The following is a 19,137-nucleotide window of genomic DNA, read 5'->3' on the forward strand; positions in this document are numbered from 1 at the left end:
AGAAAAATCATTCTAGGGTTTCTAACAAGGCTTTTACCTTACTGCAGAGCTTGATTCACATCTACTCTGCTCAGTACCTCTGTGTAATACTCTCCGTGCTGCTTCTCTGAGTGTGCACCATCGGGATAATAAGAGCAAGAATGCATCCCGGTGTATTGTGCAGGGAGTAGAGATGAGCGGACTTGCAGATAACCGGCACCGGCGGGTCCCTGCTAATTTTTCTTTTTTTAAAAATCTGGTTCCAGTCTGGAATCCGGTATCCATATCAGTCTATGGGAACCAGAATCCGACAATTAAAAATGTTGATGGAAGGGATAGAGTGCGTTGTACTCACCGAAGCTCCATGTCATGGCGGGCCGCTGCTTCCAGGTCGCGCATTCACTTCTGGGGCTGCATGTGTCTAGATCGTGCATTAAAAATAAAGGTAGATGCTAGAATTTAGGGGCTACTTCAAGATGTAACTTAATGTATTACATGATAGGGGGTCATGTTCAAAATGCAGCCAGATTTAGAATAAACATTCTTTTTCTAAGTCCATGTGGGCATGGAGTATATAATAGAAGCAGGCATCTGGGGGTAAGACCCCTACATGGATGGGGGGGGGGAGATGAGTAGATCTCTGCACCCGTGATGTGTCCTCTTCTGCTCATCCTGAGCCACCTGTTGCATGCAGCAGGAGGCTCCGGAAGAGCTGCACCCGCGATGATGTGTCCTCTGCTCATCCTGAGCCATCTGCTGCATGAGCAATGATTAGCGGCCCAGGGAGGCTGCGGGAGCAGTGTGTACAGCTGCGCCGGAGCCTCGGTAAGTGTGAAGTGCTTGCTTCATTCTTGTTTTCTTTATTTTTTTAATTTATCGAGTGCCGGATCCGGATCCGGGTCAAACACCCCCAGAATCCTGGGCCCAGCAACAGGGAAACTTTTTGATACTGCTCGGATCCGGACCTTTACAGTCTGGGTCCGCCCATCACTAGCAGGGAGACATCATCTCATCTTGACTCACCATCTCCACATCCTTTGTAAATTGAGAGCCTGCAGAGAGCTGAAAATACAGAATACGCCATTATTCCTCATGTCCACACCAATATATTATTCTGAAAAGTTGCCTGAAAGTTCTCTTACCTTTGTAACCATGTTCTGGAGGGTCAGTAAATAGTCTACTCCTGAAGAAATAAGTGATCTGCGTTCCTTCCTTGCCACCTTCTAGGCTTCCACATACCTCTTCTGGCAGCTGGTCCTGCCTCTGGCAGCAGGTGGGTTAACTGACATCGGGAGTACAAAGGTAGCCGTACCTTTTTGTCTTTCTGCTCAATAGCCTTACCTCTAGGAGGTTTGCTGCGGCCTTGAAAAATGTGAAGTATCAGTTGTCCTTTGATCAGTGTCCCCTTGTTAAGTTTATGCAGAGGATTGAAATGACTCAGATTTCCGCCCCGTTCTGGCCTTTGTTCTGCATTCCGCGGTTTTATATTCTTCTCTTTCCCTCTGGAATCTGCTGCAAACAGATTTCTGTGCGCAGTGAAAATATACCAGGGAGGCGACATCAGAGTATGCCGGTGCTATGTGAACCCCGGCAGCATGACGGCCCTGTATGTGATGGGATGGTGTCAGTATGTGGGGTGGTAAGACACGCAAAGTCCAGCTTGTATTAGTAAGAATTGATGCCTCCTTCATCTTCTTTAAAATGATCTGTTGTGGTACTGTATTGTAGCCCCCCCCCCCCCCCCACCCAAGGAAAAAAAATAATGGAGTCCTTCATAGTTAGGACCCTCGTTGCTCCATAGGGCGTCGATTTCTGAGATCAGTACCTTTTTAAAAACCTGTGGATCTCACCATATGTTGAGTGGGTATCTCTTTAAGGCGACCGGCCACATTAAACCGGCAATCTGACCTGCCAGGAGCATTTTATGGAGCTGGAGATGTTGAACAGGTTTGTTGAATTATAGGTTTATAAGACTAGAATCAGAATACCTTGTATTTGTCATTTATATCCCTTAGGCTATGTGCCCAAAGGACTCTGTACCCACGGATTTTGCCACGGAAAATCTGCGGATTTATCTGGATTTTCTAGATAAATCCGCAGTTTTTAGCAAGTACAGACACTCCCCATGTTATCCTATGGGATATGGGGACTGCTGTGTCCATGCTGCGGTATGTGCGGCTGCGGAATATGCGGCAGATGTCCCACAGCCACACGTAGCTGCATGTCCTTTAGAATTATCTGCAGAATTCCCTGCCCTCCACTATGGAGATAGAGGCCGGGACATCCGTAGGTAAGTCGCATGAATGTCCGCAGGTTTACCGCAGATATTTCACTGGAATCCCGCAGCAATGGATAGCTGCAGATTCCGCGGAGCAGCTGCGGGAAACCTGCGGATATATCCACAGGTACAATATCCCGTGGGCACATAGCTTTATTCTGTTCTCTGAAGTCCAGGGGGTGGTCCCAGTCATTGATGGTCAGACATCCTTGTATCATTGTGTGTACATAGAGCTGTCAGTCACTCATTAGGACAGCCCCCTTTACTCCTCAGCCAGGAGAGTTAATTAAATGCTTAACACGTTCTAGCCAATGTTTCCCCACCACGTTATATATCCGTCTTTTCCACGCACAGTGCGGTCAGATTGCACACCATTCCCAAGCTGACATGTAAATGTAGAATTCAGACTCTACTATGAACATGCAAGAAAAAAAAGGTTGTCCACTTAACAAAATAATTGTTTTTGCTACAAAAATCTATAGAACCTCCTGATATAGTTGTTTCCAAAGCTCCACAGATGCCCTGGCTTTCCCATTGTTCCCGGGTCAGAGCAGCTCCACTTCTGGTTTGTGCTGGACAAATGTGGCACGCACAAAGGGGACTAATATTCGCTATCCGCCGTCCTGCACATTTCTACTAGAACAGGTTTTAGTGGTTAACGACTCCATCAAGTCTGAAACTGCATGCCATTAAATTAGAGAAGACCGGCGGCTGATGGTCAATGTGCGACATCCCGAACCCAATGGCCTATAGTATAACATTGAAATCACTGTTTTGCATGGCAACTATTGTTCTCCTGTGATGTCGCATTGCAAGCTGCGACACAGGGTCACAAATATCTTAAAAAGAGTTGGATTTTCTGTTGCAAGTCGTAAATGATTCATATTGTTTGCAGCTTGTCGCTGCTTTGGTGTTATATGTTAAAGCTCTAAACAGTCCGCACAACAGCAAGTCACAGAGAAATTGCTCAAATGCTTTCGTCGTGAAAATATCCTGAGAATTGCTGTTGTGTGACATGGCCTGGTGTAGCCCAAGGCTTAGAAAACTCTTTTTATTATTATTATTATATATATATATATATATATATATATATATATATATATATATATATATATATATATATATATATATATATATATATTTTTTATTTATTTATGCATATAGCAGATTAATATTATCCAATATGCACCCAGGACCATGAGCAGTTCTGGGTGCATGTTGCTAATCCCTGCCTAACAGTCCCTGTATACACTAGCATAGATAAAAAGTATTTCTAACGATCTTATACCACATGCTAATGAGTGCAGGGACTAGTCCCCTGGGCGTTACTTCCCCTGGCTAGTCGCCCCCATTTGCATGTTAGCACACCCACAGTGGCGTACTATCATGCTAATGAATGTGCAGTGTCAGAGGAGATCTCGGTCACCTCTCTGCCGCCATCACCACCTGACGCTGGATTTTGGCTCAGTGCACATGATCCTGGAATTTGGGTCATGCGCACTACTTCAATTTGAAGCCAGGTTGCGTACACCCATCTTCATAGTGTGGATGACCCAAACTCCGGGGTCATGCGCACTGAGCCGAAATCCAGTGTCAAGCGGCGATGGCAGCGGAGAGGCGAGTGACATCGTCCTCTGATGCTGCACATTCATAAACATGTTAGTACACCCATAGGGGCGTAGTAACATGCTAAGAGGGCCAACTAGCAAGGGAAACAAGGCCCTTTGGACTAGTCCCCATGCTCATTAGCATACGGTATAAGATCTTTAGAAATACTTTTTCTATAGATCCCTTTATCTATGCTAGTGTATACAGGGACAGTTAGGCAGGGATTAGCAATATGCACCCAGAACTGCTCGTGGACCTGGGTGCATACTGGATCTGACAGGTTCCCTTTAAACTAATCAAGATCAGAAAGATAAATACTGACAATCCAGAATTCGGTTACCAATAGATCAGTGTGGATTCGGACCCCATCAATTGCCTGAATATGTGGCCTAAATGCTGTGTTGTCCCCTGGCCATAAAATACAATTGTGGAGCCATTGAAGGGACAGGCAGGTTGTGCACAGGTCCTGCTGGGCCGTACTAATATATGACACAAGCATGGCTGCGTGCGGGGATGTTCAGGTCCTATTATGTGACCACCTTCTGCTCCATTGAACCAGGGGTCACTGGGATACAATCCCCCGTTCTGGCGATCAGTGGGGTTCCAGCAGTGGGATACACTTATCTATTACCTACCTATTGCAGATTAACAGAGAGTAGCATGGACCCTGATGGTTGCAATGGCCGACCGCTTACTTTTTCCTTTGCAGCAGTTTTCATACATGTCTCTTATTGTCCAGCATTTGCGGCTCTCATTTTGAACTATGGGAAAATGTTTGATGACTTAATTTCTGTTTCCCCCTGTGTAAGGGTTGTTCCTGATTCTACATAGGTGACTCAGTGTGTGTGGTATGGATAGTCAGTGCTGGCGCCCGTCCATACACCTGCTTCTCACCACACCCTGCATTGCAGAAGAATGTGGGCAGCTCCGGAATATGTTTACTGATGCACACGAGTTACCCTCGTTACCTGTTTAATTTGCATTTTGTGCTTCTCCGCCGCAGTGTTCATATAGAGCAAAGCGGTGAAGTTGTGGTTGTACAGGGGGTATGTAACTCCATAACCATGCAGAAATATGATATTCAGGATCTACTTAAGGCTATGTTCGCACGTTGCGTCGGAGTACCTGCAGTTTATTCTGCACGTTTTCCTTCCCTTGGTTTTTGACCAAATGGCTTTTGACCATTTTTTAGCGCTAAAAACGCATGCGTTTTTAGTGCGTTTTTAGCGCTTTTTACCTGCGTTTTCACCTGCGTTTCTGCAGATGCGTTTTTTAGATCAAGACACTGAGAAATAAAGTTGAATTAGTCAAAAAGAATAAAAAAAGTATAAAATTAAGTTTTAATAAAACTATATGGGAAATTATCAATTTTAATGAAAAAATAGTGGTTATGCACATTTTATCAGAAAAATAGGTGAAGTTTATAATTTTTTAACATATAAATTTTCGGTTATTGTGTGTGTGTAAAGGAACATTAGAACCCATTAATTTTTGTCCAGAAAAGCATGCGTTTTTGGAGCCAAAAACGCAGTGGAAAAGCAGGTAAAAAGCATGAAAAACGCAGGAATTGTGATTTTGGTTGCGTTTTGCCATTTCTCATTGACTCCAATGTTAAGGAAACGCTGCAGAAATGGCAAAAACAACTGACATGCTGCTTCTTTTTCTGCATGGTTTTTGACCACAAATATGCAAATTAAACGCTGCAGAACAAAAAGCAAAGTGCAGACAGGATTTCTGCTTTTCCCATAGACTTTGCTGGCAATCAAAAACGCATGCGTTTTAGCGCAAAAACGCTGCTGCTAAAAACGCTGCAGAAACGCGGAAAAAAACGCAACGTGCGAACATAGCCTAAAGGGAACCTGTCACCAGGTTTTTGCCACCTTTATCTGAGAGCAGCATAATGTAGAGGCAGAGATCCTGATTCCAGCGTTGTCACTTACTGGGCTGCTTGTTGTAGTTGGAGGTTATCAATAAATGACTAGTAAACCTGTAGCCACGTAGTCCTCCATATTCATGAACGCTGTATAACCCTGTCCCACTGATTGGCTGCTTTCTGCCTATGCACAGCATACAAGTGCTGTGAATTAGTAGTGTGGGTGGAGTTATACACAGATCCGCATTCCAGAGAACTGTTAGCTCTGCAGCAGATAAAACAGGGATTTTACTAAAACTGCAGCAAGCAGCCCAGTAACACTATGTGCGCACACTGTGTTTTTTTGACGTTGTGTTTTTGTGCATTTTTTGCCACTGAAAACACACCCGTGGCAAAAACGCATGCGTTTTTACCGCGTTTCAGTGTGTTTTTGGCTGTGTTTTGTAGCATTTTTCAATGCATTGCATGGGTGGAAAACGCAGTAAAACGCAGAAAAGAATTGACATGACCATTTTTGTTTCTTTTTTTCAGCTCAAAAACGCAGCTAAAAAAAAAGCTGTGTGCGGACAGCAAAAATGAAAACTCATAGATTATGCTGGTAATGCAGTCATGCAGTTTGGAGCCCAAAAACTCACCCGAAAAACGCACTGTGTGCACATAGCCTAAGTTACACATCACAGGAATCAGGATCTCTGTAGGGGCAAAGATCCTGATTCCAGTGATTTGTAACTTAATAATGTAAGGGCATTATGCTGATCTCAGATGGGGCAGCAAAAACTTGGTAACAGATTCCAATACCTTAGTGAGAACGCATTGAAAAGTAATGACTGCCCTGAGAGCATGAAGCTTGAATTATAGCATTTCCAAAGGTCCATTTTCTGGGTCTTGCTTCTTTTTTCCTTGCCGATTTTGTTGCAGAAAACAGAAGCAGCATGTCCATTCTTTTTTTTTTTTTTTTTCCCCTGCATTTTCCGTATGTCAATAGATCAAAAAAAGCATGAAAAAAGCACTTTTTTAATCAGCAGCTTTTTTCCACCCAAAACATGCTTTTTTTTTTTGTGCAGAAAAAAACCTGCTACATGTGCACATAAACACTATAAGGCTATTTTAGGGTGAATTCCCCTTCCTTTCTTTAGTCCTGGAGCTGCTCAGTGGTGGGCAGCAGTGTTTACAGGTGCTGGCGTCATCAGCCTAATCATTGCCTCAGTCTCTTCAATGGTCGCTTGTTCAGGTATGGTCACATGCTAGTAAATGAAAGCTGCGCTGCTCCTCGTACAATCACCGGAGCGGAATCACTGAGTCAGGCATTGCAATGAGCTGCACAAGTGTGCTGATCAAACCCACCGCTATACAAGATCTCCAGTGATGGAAATGGAGCTGTCATTGAAACATCATTCATATTCCTATTTTTGTCTCTGTATAGACAGAATGGAGAATCTTTTATTTTTTAGGGTAGTTCCTATAGATACTGTAATTGAATCTGCCCAAACTATAATTCAGGTAAACTCCATTCACAGCCAAGTTTCTGTCTAGGAATTGAGTTTTCCTGATGTTTGGTGGTCTCTCCAGACCCCGTACCATAATAAACAAAGGATGTTCTAAATAAAAAAGTAATACCTTATGCTCATGTGTCCCACCATCCAGAGCTATCAGCCTTCTGTAGCTCTGTGGTTGGCGGCGCTGATCCCCTGTAGCTCTGTGGTTGGCGGCACTAACCCCCTGTAGCTCTGTGGTTGGCGGCGCTGACCCCCTGTAGCGCTGTGGTTGGCGGCGCTGACCCTCTGTAGCGCTGTGGTTGGCGGCGCTGACCCTCTGTAGCGCTGTGGTTGGCGGCGCTGACCCTCTGTAGCTCTGTGGTTGGCGGCGCTGACCCCCTGTGGCGCTGTGGTTGGCGGCGCTGACCCCCTGTGGCGCTGTGGTTGGCGGCGCTGACCCCCTGTGGCGCTGTGGTTGGCGGCGCTGACCCCCTGTGGCGCTGTGGTTGGCGGCGCTGACCCCCTGTGGCGCTGTGATTGGCGGCGCTGACCCCCTGTGGCGCTGTGGTTGGCGGCGCTGACCCCCTGTGGCGCTGTGGTTGGCGGCGCTGACCCCCTGTGGCGCTGTGGTTGGCGGGGCTGACCCCCTGTAGCGCTGTGGTTGGCGGGGCTGACCCCCTGTGGCGCTGTGGTTGGCGGGGCTGACCCCCTGTGGCGCTGTGGTTGGCGGGGATGACCCCCTGTGGCGCTGTGGTTGGCGGCGCTGACCCCCTGTGGCGCTGTGGTTGGCAGCGCTGACCCCCTGTAGCGCTGTGGTTGGCGGCGCTGACCCCCTGTAGCGCTGTGGTTGGCGGCGCAGACCCCCTGTAGCGCTGTCGGTGTATATTCTCATTATATAAAGTGTAAGCAAAATATAGGAAAGTAATGTCCTCTTTACTCAACAGTCAGCCGTGCAGGTATGACAGATAAAAGCAGCGTACTGTAATAACGTGCTAATAGCTGCCATTACTCCTTCACAGGCCCTGACAAAGGGAAGGAAGGTCACAATCCAGTTTGATTTCCTGCAGCTTTTACTCTCCCATTTTACTGCTGAGAATCTTGTGTATTCAGGCAAATGTTACTGGGAGCGCTGGGGACCGGCTTCAATCCCTCACACACGTCTTTTACATTTTCATTATTTTTTACTTTTCCCCTGTGATTTTGGGTGTTGCACAGATGGGGTACACTTAGTGCTGAGTATATGGGGTACACTTAGTGCTGAGTATATGGGGTGCACTTAGTGCTGAGTGTATGGGGTACACTTAGTGCTGAGTATATGGGGTGCACTTAGTGCTGAGTGTATGGGGTACACTTAGTGCTGAGTGTATGGGGTGCGCTTAGTGCTGAGTGTATGGGGTGCGCTTAGTGCTGAGTGTATGGGGTGCGCTTAGTGCTGAGTGTATGGGGTGCGCTTAGTGCTGGGTGTATGGGGTGCGCTTAGTGCTGAGTGTATGGGGTGCGCTTAGTGCTGAGTGTATGGGGTGTGCTTAGTGCTGAGTGTATGGGGTGCGCTTAGTGCTGAGTGTATGGGGTGCGCTTAGTGCTGAGTGTATGGGGTGCGCTTAGTGCTGAGTGTATGGGGTGCGCTTAGTGCTGAGTGTATGGGGTGCGCTTAGTGCTGAGTGTATGGGGTGCGCTTAGTGCTGAGTGTATGGGGTGCGCTTAGTGCTGAGCGTATGGGGTGCGCTTAGTGCTGAGCGTATGGGGTGCGCTTAGTGCTGAGCGTATGGGGTGCGCTTAGTGCTGAGCGTATGGGGTGCGCTTAGTGCTGAGCGTATGGGGTGCGCTTAGTGCTGAGCGTATGGGGTGCGCTTAGTGCTGAGCGTATGGGGTGCGCTTAGTGCTGAGCGTATGGGGTGCGCTTAGTGCTGAGCGTATGGGGTGCGCTTAGTGCTGCGTTATAGTGACCCGCTGACTCCCGAGCTGCGGAATCGGCACAGGGGTCATTGGGATGAGTATGTCTCGGATGGGTAATGGTGCAGATTGCCTCACAGTAACCTGCTCCAGGATGATTGTACAACACCCACTTTTTACTCCGGTCGGGGTGCCTTAATTACACATGCCATCGCTGCATGTATCCAGTAAATAGTGCAGGCTCGGACCTGCAAGAACAGTAGGGAATGATTGATCATTGCGTATATTCATATGCAATGCATAGTCCAGACCCGGATCGGGGATCATTTTTCCCTTTTTCGGCCTCTTCCTGAAGGACTTCTCACTATACTGCCACCTCTGTGATTCTAGATTCTCAATACTAGTCATCGGAGGACATGGGCGACAGATGAAAATACCCATTGGTTATTGTGGTGTAATATTACAATTAATGAACGGCTTCAGGCAGCCGCCGAGTCTCCGCAGAATGGACCATTCATTATGTCCTGCATTGCTGTGGTCTCCGGGGACCGCGCCGTATGTGCCCATTGTTTGGAATATGCTGGTAAAATATAAAGTATCGCCTCGGGGCAGCGCGCGCCCTCCATGTGTCTGCGCCTGAACCTGTCATTTTGGGGAGTATCTAATTAATTACGTTTATGTTACATTGTAAGGAAAGGTCAGGTGATATTAAACAACGCACCGTGTCTTGTGAGACCGGGAGGTGAGAGGTTAAACCTGATGGGGTTTTTTGCCATTTTCTGGTGTAATTTGAGTAAAGGGAATAGCAAAGTGTTGCTTTGAAATGATCCAGTTTGTGTCCTCCAGATTATAGTTTAGTGTCTGGAGACGAAGCAAAAAAGCTCATGAAAATGGAATGGTGGACTTCTAAGGAAACGCTTATTAAATACATTATATTTTTATATTTACTCATTTAAAGCACACCAATCACCAGGATTTTCCTATATAACCTAAAGCCAGTAATGTACTGGGACTATCAGGCTGAGTCTATACATACCTTTAGTGGTCAGCTAGGATTTATAGGTTTTGAAACACAAGCAAGTAAAGCTTGTAAAATGAGCAGCTTTTTGAATGACAGCAGCTGCCGAGTAGCTAATAGCTGGGGTGGGTATTCATAGTGATTTCCGCCCCCCTGCCTGTCCATCCTCCCGCTATCTGTTAGTAAAACTATTCTATAATAGAATTAGCATAAATAAGTGACTAGAAGGATCTTGCTGATGTCATACCCATGTGACCAGAAAGGGCGGGGCCTCAGCCAACATAGCTGATACCAGGAAGCAACATTATTTTTCTGTTGGCTGAGGCCCCGCCCCTACTGGTCACATGGGTATGACATCAGCAAGATCCTTCTAGTCACTTAGTAAAGCGATTCTATAATAGAATTAGCGTAAGCAGATAGGGGGAGGATGGACAGGTAGAGGGGTGGGAATCACTATGAATCCCACCCCAGCTATCAGCTGATCGGCAGCTGCTGTCATTCAAAAAGCTGCTCATTTTACAAGCTTTACTTGCTTGTGTTTCAAAACTTATACATCCTAGCTGACAACTAACGGTATGTATAGAATCAGCCTGATAGTGCCAGTATAGCACTAGCTTTACCTTATATACGAAAATCCTGGTGATTGGTGCGCTTTAATGTATATCTTACTTTATTACTCTGTTGACTTACCTATGGATAATCCACCCTGTAACGAATACCCAACGCATGCACATAGTCTAACAATTCCATCCAAGCTAGGACTATATGCACATGTTGAATATTTAGTTGAAAAAATGTCTGCACCATTTCTGCATCTTTGTTGGAAAAACGCAGGGCAAAAACGCACGGTTTTGCCACTTTTTTTGTGTTTTGCGCTTTTTTCATGCATTTTTGCATGTGTTCTTTTTTATTGCTTTCAATGGTGAAGGACACACACAAAAAATGCTGAAAGAATTGACTAGCTACAGATATTTTTTTTTGCACTAAATCTGCAAAACTCAACATGTGCACTACACTTCAGGTTTCTCATTGACTTTGCATCAGGATTTAATTGCGGTTTTGTGACAAAACTGCACTAAAAAACACCATAAGGCTGAGACTGCACTTTGCGTTTCCACCTGCGTTTCTGCTGCTTTTTAGGTCCGTCTTGAGAAGCACCTTTTTCATGCCAAAAGGCATGCGTTTTGATTTTTCAGCAAAGTCAATAGTAAATGGTGATTTCCTGACCCCACTTTGCGTTTCTAAACGCTGCGTTTAATTTGCATATTTTGTGGCAAAAACCATGCGTTCAAGAAGCAGCATGTCAATTGTTTTTGCCATTTTGGGTGCGTTTTGCTAACATTGCACTCATTGAGAAATGGCAAAAGCCAAGATTCCTTAAAATTCCTGCGTTTTACCTGCTTTTTATGTGCAGAAAACATGCGTTTTGGACTACCAAAACGCATGCTTTTTGAACATTAAAATAATGATTTCATATGTCCCTTTACACACACACATAATCCGACAATTTAAATTTAAGAAAAATAATAATTTATTGCTATTTTTCCAATAAATAGTATATTACCGCTATAATTTTATTAAATATTTCTATTTCTTTAATTATTTCTAAAATTCTATGTGTTGCTTTTTTTTTTTTCTTTTTTCATTTTGTTTGATGATTTAATCTTTATTTAGCAGTGTCTTGATGTTCAAAACGCATCTGTCAAAACGCAGGTGAAAAAGCGCTGAAAACGCATCTAAAACGTGGTAAATACACATGCCTTTTTCAGAAATTTAGCGCTGAAAACGCAACTTTGGTCAAATCAATTAAGCCCAAAATGTGCGTTTAGAACTGCAAGTAGGAGAACGCAAAGTGCGTCTTAGCCTTAAAATGCACTGTGTGCACATAGCCTTATACTGTGCCAGTGCTCTGCTGCAGGGTATAAGGCTGTGTGCCCATGATCAGGGTTTGCAGCATTTTGGACACAGTGTGCTTTCACTGCATCCAAAATACTGCATTGTACAGTACAAGCACAGTGGACGGGATTTCTAGAAACCCCATATGGGTCTTTCTCCCATATGTCAGAATCAACAGAGTGAAAGATGAGTGAGCAATCCAAAGAACATTTATTCCAAGCAAGTCAGAAGGTCCATAAAAAAAGGTCACCACACAGAGGGTAAAATAGTCCATGAACACGGATATACTCCAGTAATGGCATAAATGTCCCTGGCGGTCAGTCATAATCCTCCAGCAGTCCTTTTCCAGTGAAATCAGGGTTTCTCACAGTCTCTCTGGGTTGTCAGCGTCTCCATCACAGGATCATTCTTACTCCTTCTCCCTCGTCTTTCTCAGCCATATTGAACAATCTCCCAGGTAAGCATAGTGTTTAGGTGGATTCCAGGCCCTCCTCCCCCAGACTTGAGGACAAAAGCCCCGCAGGGGGTGATTAACCTGCAAACAGGATAATATACACACAAGGAATACACAAAATGGAAAGAGCACCACGCCTAAAATACGAACCTACACAAAATTATACACAACCCACAATATCACACCACAGCGAGTGTTCTCTGCAGGGACAATAGAGCGAAAGACCGCAGTTGCCCGGACCCTGATCTTGGGCACGGGCAGCTGTGGTCTCCTGCGGACATCACTGGCAGCCTCGCAGGAGACACGCTATATCCAGGATGCAGCATATCCGATCGTGAGCACGTACCCTAAATGCCATGTGACTGTCTTGCAAGTGTTGGATCTCGCAGAACCATATAGAACTGTGTATTGCTAAATAACGTGACATTGCTTGGCAGCACCCACCATCCAATAATGGACGCCACGTTTAATATTATGGGGCACTTACATCCGGTCTATATTTCCTAATTGGAGTTTGCTTTGTTGGGTATCCCGGCGCAGAATCCAGCCATAGGGATTGCTAGGGAATGGAAAAGTGGAACAGCCATGACTTTTCTTCATTAGATTAGACCTGCTTAGCTCAGCAGGATATGTGGAATACTCGCACAGGCCATTTCACCTTCTTGAAGGACGTGCTGTCGTTTTCCTCACCCGTCTGTCACTTCCTTACAGCTTTCTAGCTTGTCATCCACAAAGAATGTGGACTGGGTGTTTGCTGTGGTGTTTTACGATCCACCCTGCTCCTCTCATGGGGTTATAGTACCTAAGGTGTCTGATTATGCTTTACATTATGGAAATGTCGTCATGGTACGGCTGATATTTCATTATCCAAATGACTGTACTTTAAGAAATATATATATATATATATATATATATATATATATATATATATATATATATATATATATATATATATATATATATATATATATATATATGTGTATATATATAATATATATATATTTTTTTTTTATTTATTAAAAAAGGCAATATTGTAATAAGAGCTGCGTTCTGAGGGGTAAATGTATTAATGTTCTTTCTGCAACTGTTTTTCATTTTTACCATTGTAGTTGATGAACATGTAAAAACATTTGTTACATATCATCTCCATTTTTAATATTGCACTATAAGAGTGATCTGATATCGCCAGGGCTGGGCACATTTATATGTCTGAAATGACCTGCGGGATATGCCCAATACTCTGCGGAGTGCAGCTGCGCATGCTCAACCTTGCTCCATTCGTTGTTTTTGGGGCCACCACGATGTTGGGCGCTGTATTCAGCTATTTCTGGCATTCCCGTTGACAATCAATGGAGAGGAGGTCTAAAACGCATAGCTGTACTCTATTCAAGATGGGGCACTTGTGGATCCTTGTTCAGGATCCCTGTTGGTCCCAATGATTAGCAAGTTACCCCTTAACGCACAGATAGCGGATAACTAAATTTTGATTTTGGAAATAGCATGTTATGTCTGTTCTGTCTGATCTTTACAGCTATGTTTCTGAATTATATTTTGTTAAAGAGGATCAACCAACAGGATTTTCATATATAAACTAAATCCAGTGCTATACTGGCGCTATCATACTGATTCTATACATACCTTTAGTTGTGAGATCGGATGTATAGTTTCTGAAATACAGCCAAGTAAAGTTTCTGCATTCACTAACTTGATTGATAGCAGCTGCAGAATGTCTAATAGGTAGGTCTGGTTTTGCTAGTTATTCCTGCTTCTGTCTGCTGCCTGTCCTTCCTCCCCCCTGTCTCTGTTATTACAGGGGGAGGAAGGACAGGCAGGCAGACCGGGGTTGGAATAACTAGCAAAACCCGACCCACCTATTAGATATTCTGTAGCTGCTATCAATCAAGTTAACAGTGAATTTACCAACTTTACTTGCCTATATTTCAGAAAGTATACATCCGATCTCACAACTAAACATATGTATAGAATCAGCATAACAGTGCCAGTATAGCACTGGCTTTAGTTTATATAGGAAAATCCTCTTTAATCTGTCTTCTTTCTTTTGGACGTATAACAGCTAATTTTGCTTTTCACTGTGTTTTTTCAGACTGAAGAAGGCAGCAGACAGACGATTCCTCGTTCGCTCACACACCTCCTCATGAGCAAGAAAACATTACATTGCTGGTGGGCAGCGACTCTCACCAGACAGAAATAGGTACAAATCTACTTTCTTGGAGACATGGGTTTATAGGTTGAGGTTCACCAATAAAAATATTTGGGTAAATCCTTCGTAAGAATAGAAAATAGTCATTTTGCAATTGTTAGGAGTAATCTGCTGTGTATCAGAATTGTCTATTTGTGTAGCATGAGTGGGTGAAGATTTGAGTTTTGGTGGCGTGTGCCTTTTTAATCTGCTAATGACATTTCATTTAATTGCTGCTATTGCAGGTCCCCTGGATTCCGGTTTTGAGGTGACGCTGTTGGAGATGAGGACTTTAGAAGAGCAAGCAGCCACCACAGTGTTGCAAAGACTGCTGCAGGAGCAGCTACGTTACGGGAATCCTAATGACAACCGTAACTTGCTGGCCTTGCATCACCAAGCTACAGGGAACGTGCCCCTCTATGGTGGCGGACCAAACGAGGGACTAAATCCTCAAGACTCCCAGTTAATTCCACATGCTGCCCGCCAGGAGCCACAAGGGCAGGAGATCCAGGTGGAGAATATGATGGAGAAACAGATTCCATTGAGAGGTCAGAACAGCGAAGAGCTCCCGACTTACGAAGAGGCTAAAGTTCAGTCTCAGTACTTCCGTGGACAACCTCATGCTAGTGTTGGAGCTGCTTTTTATGTCACTGGTGTGACAAATCAAAAAATGAGGACTGAGGGTCGCCCAACAGTTCAAAGGGTAAACACAGGGAAAGTTCATCAGGATGATGGCCTAAAGGACCTAAAGCAGGGCCATGTACGGTCCCTTAGTGAACGACTCATGCAGCTTTCACTGGCTACAAGCGGTGTAAAGGCCCATGCCCCTGTAACCAGCGCCCCTCTTTCCCCACAACCGGGAGATTTTTATAAAACCTCTGGATCAAATGAAGTATACAAGACTTCATCATTGGGTGGTGGACCAAAAATGGAACAAAGGGGGCCTCCTCCTGATTACCCTTTCAAAACTATTTCCACGCTACCAACCCTAGGAAAAGCCAAGGACATGGGGCATCACTATGGGGATCCTAGAGGCAGCCTGCCGAATCGTTTAGATGGGCCGATGCTCCGTTACCAGCCTCCCCCAGAGTATGGATCATCCAGGTAGGCTTCCTTTTTCTTGTTGCTTAGCTTGACGTAATGCCTTTTGAAGTATACAATGCCTATGACCATAATCCAAATATCAAAGCACAAAAAGCATATAAACACGTATGCGAGGCAACCTTAAGATATCGGATACTTTATTACATTCATAAATAGTATTAAAAATCCTACAACTCCTAGCACGCACACGGTCAGGCTTGTAGTCCCACACATCTGAATGCTGCGTTCCTCAGACAGGGAAATGTGTCTTGGAGAAGGTCAGGGGAGTGAGATTGTGCAGGTGGTCACGCATCCGAAGAAGCTGTGCTCGGCACGGCTGGACACGCTGGGGCTGATAAATCATGACGAGCATTTCTCATGACCGTTTTGAAGAACAGTCCGCTGATGTGTACGATGCACCAAATTCATTACTAGGTGCCCGGCCTAATGGATTTGGCAGATCTTGAGGCTTCCGTGAGCCAGAACCGGCATTTCTCCTATAGTTTACACCACTTTGTGTTGGACTATAGTGGGCCGTTCCATCCTACTAAGCTCACCCACACAAATAATAAAAAGCAAGATTAAAATAAAAAGTTATCCTTAAGTTGGAAAAAAAAAATAAATCGGAATTTTGTTTTGAGGCAAAATCATCCATTACTATGAAGCAAGATGTATTTAGGTTTTTAAAACTTTTTTTTTGTTTCTTAGTTATAAATGTTTTAATGAGATTGCCAAAAGAAAGTAAGACATTACTGATAATTATGGGGGTTATTGCTTATTTTTTTTCCCCTCCTAATGTTTAGACTCTTTGGACTCGTGACCTAATTTCTCAAGAAATTGATAATTGTTGTTTATAACACTCACAATCTAGAATAACCTGAGGAGAGGAGCAGCTGCGAAGAATGGGGGGCTCCATTGTCATCAGTCACCACCACGCAATTTTATATATATATATATATATATATATATATATATATATATATATATATATATATATATATATATATATATATATATATATATATATATATATATATATATATATATATATATATATATATATATATATATATATATATATATATATATATATATATATATATATATATATATATATATATATATATATATATATATATATATATATATATATATATATATATACATACATACATACATACATACATACATACATACATACATACATACATACATACATACATACATACATACATACATACATACATGCATGCATGCATGCATGCATGCATGCATGCATGCATGCATACATACATACATGGATCTATGTCTCTCTCACAGACACCCATACAGCCAGGGCTCATATATACGCGCACAAACACACACTTTTGGTTTTGCTCCCTTTTTTCGTGAGCTGAACTCAAAGATCGAAGACTTCTATAATGTACACAAAAGGTCTTTTTCTCTCAAATATTCACAGATTTGTCTAAATCTGTGTTATTGAGCGCTTCTCTTACCAAGTTAATCCATCCACCTCAAAGGTGTGGCATATCAAGCTGCTGACTGGTCAGCATGATTATTGCACAGGTGTGCCTTAAGGCCACTTTACACAGAGATAAATCTTTGGCAGATCTGTGGTTGCAGTGAAATTGTGGACAATCAGTGCCAGGTTTGTGGCTGTGTACAAATGGAACAATATGTCCACGATTTCACTGCAACCACAGATCTGCCAAAGATTTATTTCTGTGTGTAAAGTGGCCTTTAGGCTGGCCAAAATAAAAGGCCACTCTAAAATGTGCAGTTTTACAGTATTGGGAGGAATCCTGGGTAATCGGAAAAGCAGTCAGTATCTGCTGTGACCACCATTTGCCTTTTTATTGTGGCCAGCCTAAGGCACACCTGTGCAATAATCATGCTGTCTAATCAGCATCTTGATATGGCACACCTGTGAGATGGATTATCTCGGTATAGGAGAAGTGCTCACTAACACACACTTAGACAAATTTGTGAACCATATTTGAGAGAAGGCCTTTTGTGTACGTACGAAAAGTCTTAAGGCTGCTTTACACATGTCTGTGTCGTGCGATCGCACCCGCCCCCATCGTTTGTGCGGCACGGGCAATTTGTTGCCCGTGTCGCACAAAGTCGGTAACCCCTGTCACACGTACTTACCTTCAAACGACCTCGCTGTGGGCGGCGAACCTCCTCTTCCTGAAGGGGGAGGGACGTTCGGCGTAACCGCGACGTCACACAGCAGCCGCCCAATAGAAGTGTAACATCCCGCCCACCTCCTTCCTTCCGCATTGCCGGCGGGACGCAGGTAAGCTGTGTTCGTCGCTCCCGGGGTGTCACACGGAGCGATGTGTGCTGCAGTAGGGACGACGAACAACCTGCATCCAGGAATTGACTGAGATTTAGAAAATGAGCGACGTGTCAACAATGAACGAGAAGCTGAGTATTTCTGCTCGTTCACCGTCGCATGTAGCTGTCACACGCTACGATATGTCAAACGATGCCGGATGTGCGTCACTAACGACGTGACCCCGACGACATATCGTTAGATATATCGTAGCGTGTAACGTGCCCTTTAGATCTTTTTGATTTCTGCTCATGAAAAATGGGAGCAAAACCCAGTGTTACATTTATTTTTGTTCAGTATGGGTGATGTAGCCCCAATTTTTTCACAAATTTACCCAGAAAACCATCTTTATTATGCAAATGATGGTGGCTGATGCACCATTGGCGTGGCCTACCTCTCACACTGATGATTGGCGAGATCTGCCTGACCGGAAAACTCATCCTTGTGCTCATAAACACTGCAGGAGGCGAGTGCACGCGGTACCAGTGCAGGCACACTGTGATCTATGGAGGTGTAGCAAGTGACAGGCCCTGGCAGACAGAGGAGGATACACGTGTGCCTGCTTGGCTTCTGCACTGACACTGTGCACTCAGTCAACATAGGAGGAGGCAAAACTGTGCACTGAGAGCTTAGCCATGCCAAGGGTGCATAGGGCACCCTCATGGGTATTATAAATAACAAAAAGGTAATCTTAATAGTTTAAATTGAGCTTGAGGTGTTTCCTTAGAAAGAAACCTATAGTCAGGTTTTCCCTATAAGATCTGTTTGGTTTGTAATCTGAGAACAGAATGTTGTTAGGGGCTGAGAGCCTGATTACAGTCATGTTACTTACTAGGCTGTGTTACTGTTTCAATAAAATCAGTGTTATTTCAGCATGAGATTATCACTACACGACTAGGTGAATTTACTCTGTGTAACCCTGCCCCCACCACTGATTGGCTGTTTTTTGTGTACACTATACATTGACAACTGCTAATCAGTGGTGTGGTTGGGGTTATACAAAGCTCAGCATTCTGCGCACACCTGGATCTGCAGCAGAAAC

General features: G+C 44.1%; 1 protein-coding gene across 2 annotated transcripts in view; it reads left to right on the plus strand.

Annotated features, from left to right (window-relative positions):
- AMOT (angiomotin) overlaps positions 1–19,137 on the plus strand; it is an 85,540-nt gene that overhangs the window by 19,382 nt on the left and 47,021 nt on the right. For both annotated transcript variants that reach the window (XM_075323847.1, XM_075323848.1), the window contains exons 2-3: positions 14,579–14,686; positions 14,920–15,778. In XM_075323847.1, coding sequence (XP_075179962.1) covers positions 14,958–15,778 — 821 coding nt within the window. In that variant the 5' untranslated portion in view covers positions 14,579–14,686; positions 14,920–14,957. The remainder of the gene's footprint in view (positions 1–14,578; positions 14,687–14,919; positions 15,779–19,137) is intronic.

This window comes from Anomaloglossus baeobatrachus, chromosome 9 (genome assembly GCF_048569485.1).
Source record: "Anomaloglossus baeobatrachus isolate aAnoBae1 chromosome 9, aAnoBae1.hap1, whole genome shotgun sequence".
Taxonomy (NCBI): domain Eukaryota; kingdom Metazoa; phylum Chordata; class Amphibia; order Anura; family Aromobatidae; genus Anomaloglossus; species Anomaloglossus baeobatrachus.